The 3384-nt window shown below is 53.8% G+C and overlaps 1 protein-coding gene across 1 annotated transcript in view; it reads right to left on the bottom strand.

Annotated features, from left to right (window-relative positions):
- The window catches only part of LOC114844622 (discs large homolog 1-like protein), a 51612-nt gene extending 49295 nt beyond the window's left edge, over positions 1-2317 (bottom strand). The window contains 2 exon segments of the mRNA XM_029132134.3: positions 425-556; positions 1623-2317. Coding sequence (XP_028987967.1) covers positions 425-556; positions 1623-1641 — 151 coding nt within the window. The 5' untranslated portion in view covers positions 1642-2317.
- Between the last annotated feature and the right edge of the window lie 1067 nt (positions 2318-3384).

Genomic DNA, 3384 nt, shown 5'->3' with positions numbered 1-3384 from the left:
AGCAGTAGTAGAAGTAGTAGTAGTAGTAGTTGTAATAGCAGCAGCCGTAGCAGCAGTAGTAGCAGCAGCAGCAGCAGTAGTAGTAATAGCAGCAGCAGTAGTAGTAATAGCAGCAGCAGTAGTAGTAGTAGTAGTAGTAGTAGCAGCAGCAGCAGCGATCTGGTCGCCAACACTAACTATGGCTGCAGTCAAACTGAGGTGGGGACGTCTGATGAGTCAACTTGTGTCCATCGTTACAGTAAAGACAGGGACAGCGCCGCTAGATGATGTGGAGGCTGAAAGCACAGCGTCCAGCAGCAGGTCCAGCAGCAGGTCCAGCAGCAGGTCCAGCAGCAGGTCCAGCAGCCGCTCAGTCACTCTGCTGCACACTAAAGCCACAGCGGACCCCTGGCGGGCCGTGGGCCGGGCCCAGACCGGGTCGTACCTATGAGCGCCTGGAACAGGTTGCTCTGGAAGATGTCGATGACCCTCTGGACGGAGCGTCGGAGCGGCCGGTCCTCGGCGTGGTCCAGCTTGGCCCGGTACTCCTCCAGCAGCAGCAGGGCCCGCTGAGCATCTGGAGGACGGGGGAGGAAGCAGGGGTGAGTCAGGACACGAGCAGCTGCAGACGCTTCAATGTCTGCGCATAAAACCCTCCTGGCTGCTCGCAGACGTCACAGGTAAATAATACTTGAAAAGATTTCAGGTTTCAGGAGAGTAGAAAAGGGGATTTAGATACGGAAAATGTAAAGGGACTGAGCTCAGACCACACAGATTAGCGTTTGAGGCCCAGAACCTTTATCTGTGAAGCCGAACAAACTAAACTGAGAGAAAACATTTTACAGCGCTGGAATAAAAAGCCGGAGTTGAAAGGTCCTGGACGAAAGTCGGCTCATTCGTTTGTTCATGAGCCGAAGAACTTCACAGACCAACAAAAGCGCTTCAGTGACGGGTTTGTGAAGAACAAATACCTTTACATTAAAAGACACATGAAACAAAACAGTGAAAAACTTTACTTTGAACATCGTGGAGACTAAATAAAACAGCCGTGAAAGGACGGAGACAAAGCAGAGATGGAAGAACACACACATATACACACACCAAGTACTTGTAGTAACATACTACTTCTGGTTCTGAGCATACTACTACTATAATAGCAGTATAATAATATATTCAGTACTGTGACTTCAAATACACCAACTACTACAACGAAACACAGTAACTCTGGTAACTACGGTTGTCCACTACGTGTGATGCATTAAAACGTGCAGTATTACAGTAACAGTACATGTAACGTGGTACTTCAGCGCTCGGGCGAACGTAGTTTTAACGTTTTGAGCCAGTTTTCCTCTGGTTTCGTTTCCGTTCGTCTGAACATTTGATTCGTTTATTTTTAGTCGCGCTCCTCCAAACAAGCTGCCCCACGTAGAACTTGTTAGCAGCGGCAGCTAGCCGGCTAGCCTTCTCCCCTCACCTTACCTGCCCGGTCCGGCCCGGCCCGGCCCGGCCCGGCCTCTGCGGGCCGTGTGGACCGGCTCCGTGTCCCGGTGCGTGTGTAGAACTTTTAGCCTGCTTTGGGGCTAAGCGGACTTTCTGCCAGCAGCCTCCGCTAGCCACGCTAGCTTCAAGGGAAAGCGGCTTACCTTTCTTTCTGACTGGCATGGCTGGGTCTGGCTGGGTCTGGTCGGGCTCGGCTCGGCTCGGCTCGGAGCTAGTTAGCTACACAGTACGGCTCTGTCCGTGTGCTCCGCCTGTCAACGCCGCTGTCTGCGCTACAATCCGGACTGGAGGAGAAATCCGTCAGCGGCGACACCAAGTTCCCTTCGAGCCCAACAGCCTCCAAAGTCCGGTCCGGGGAACCCGCCCCGTCCAAGGCGACGACACCGGCTCCCCCAGGAAACCCGTTCGGAGTCAAGCCCCAGAAGCTCCAGTGGGCGGCTCTCCGACTGCTCTTCACGTCGCAGAGGCTCCTGCCCGGCGAGCAGCGCGTCTCACGGCGGGAGCAGAGGTGGGAACGCAGCTTCGGCCAAAGTGGCCGAAAAAACGCCGCGTTTCCGGGCGGAGCGGACGCGCGCGGCCGCCGCTGCAGCTGCGGCGAAGGGACAAAGTTCCAGACGGAGGAGCCTCAACTCCAGAGCGGCCGCCTCCCGGAGCCTGCGCCCTGCGTGCGTGTCGAAGTTCCCCAGAGTCGAGCCTCCTCCTCTGCTCCGTTCGCTTCTCCTGCGTCTCCTCTCTTCTTTTTCCTCCCTCTCCTCCTCCGCCTCCTTCTCCTCCTCCCCAGGTTTACAAATTCCAAACTTTCCTCCAAAATGGCGTCTCACGGAGCTGGAAGCATGAACCATGTGACTTCCCGAAGCCTCCTCGTCCAACCTGGCGCCCAATCAGACGCCTCACCTACAGGGACCGAGGAAGAGGAGGAGGAGGAAGATGGAGGGAGGGAAAGTTTGGGTAGAGAAGGAGAAAGTAAAGGATTGGAGGAAGGAGGAAAAGGGTTGGGGAGGGAAGGGGAAAGTGAAGGAGTGAGGAGGAGGAGGAGGACGATGGAGGGAGGGAAAGGTTGTGGAGGAGGAGAAGGAGAAAGTAAAAGGGTAGTAGTAGTAGTAGTAGTAGTAGTACCTACCTTAATGTCCCAGTTTAGTACAGTACATAGTACTGCATGAAGTACTGTAGTGGATGCTGCTGTTTACTTCCCTGCACATGATAGTAAATGTTCTGACCCTGAACCTTCTGGTTCTGATCTGTGTGATCCACGCTGGGCCTTGGATCCTGTCCCTGCAGAGGTCAGAGGTCATCCGGACATGAACCGTCCTTGCTCTTTGTGTCGCTGTCTTCATGTTCTGATGCTCTGGCCCAGATTAAAGCGAGCGGTTCCGCTGGCCTTTATTTTTAGATGCTCATGTTTAATGGACGACCCACAGCGTCGCGTTGGGAGGAGAAGCTGAGGCCGCTCTGCTGTCAGGCCCTCGTCTACTCCCTAAAACCAGATATCTGTGGGTAGAAGGCCCAGGCTGGTTCTGGTTCTGCTTCTCTGGATTATTTTCATCTTGTGGGTAATTTCGTTATAGCGGTTTCTGTCAGTTTTAGTTGCGCTAGTCTCTCTTCGTCCGTTTGGGTTCGTGTGTGTTTTAGATTCACAGAACCACATGTGTCTCCCACTGGGTCGAGCCGGCACCATCACCTGTGTGAGACCTGCTGTAAACAGATCGTAGGATGTGTATGAGGCGACATCTGTTGCCGTTGGCGACGCTTCCCTCCTGTTTCTGTTTACATCTCACCAGCACAGGAGCTGTGACTAGCACGGGTTCTGAACAGAACATTAGCCTGAACCAGGACCAGGTACAGCCCGGTCCTGGAGGATGTTTGTATTTGTGTTGTCAGCCATTAAAGCTTAGGACACTGTGTGTC

This window comes from Betta splendens, chromosome 17, assembly GCF_900634795.4.
Source record: "Betta splendens chromosome 17, fBetSpl5.4, whole genome shotgun sequence".
NCBI classification, from domain to species: Eukaryota; Metazoa; Chordata; class Actinopteri; order Anabantiformes; family Osphronemidae; genus Betta; species Betta splendens.
This window is presented reverse-complemented; position numbering and strand designations above follow the sequence as displayed.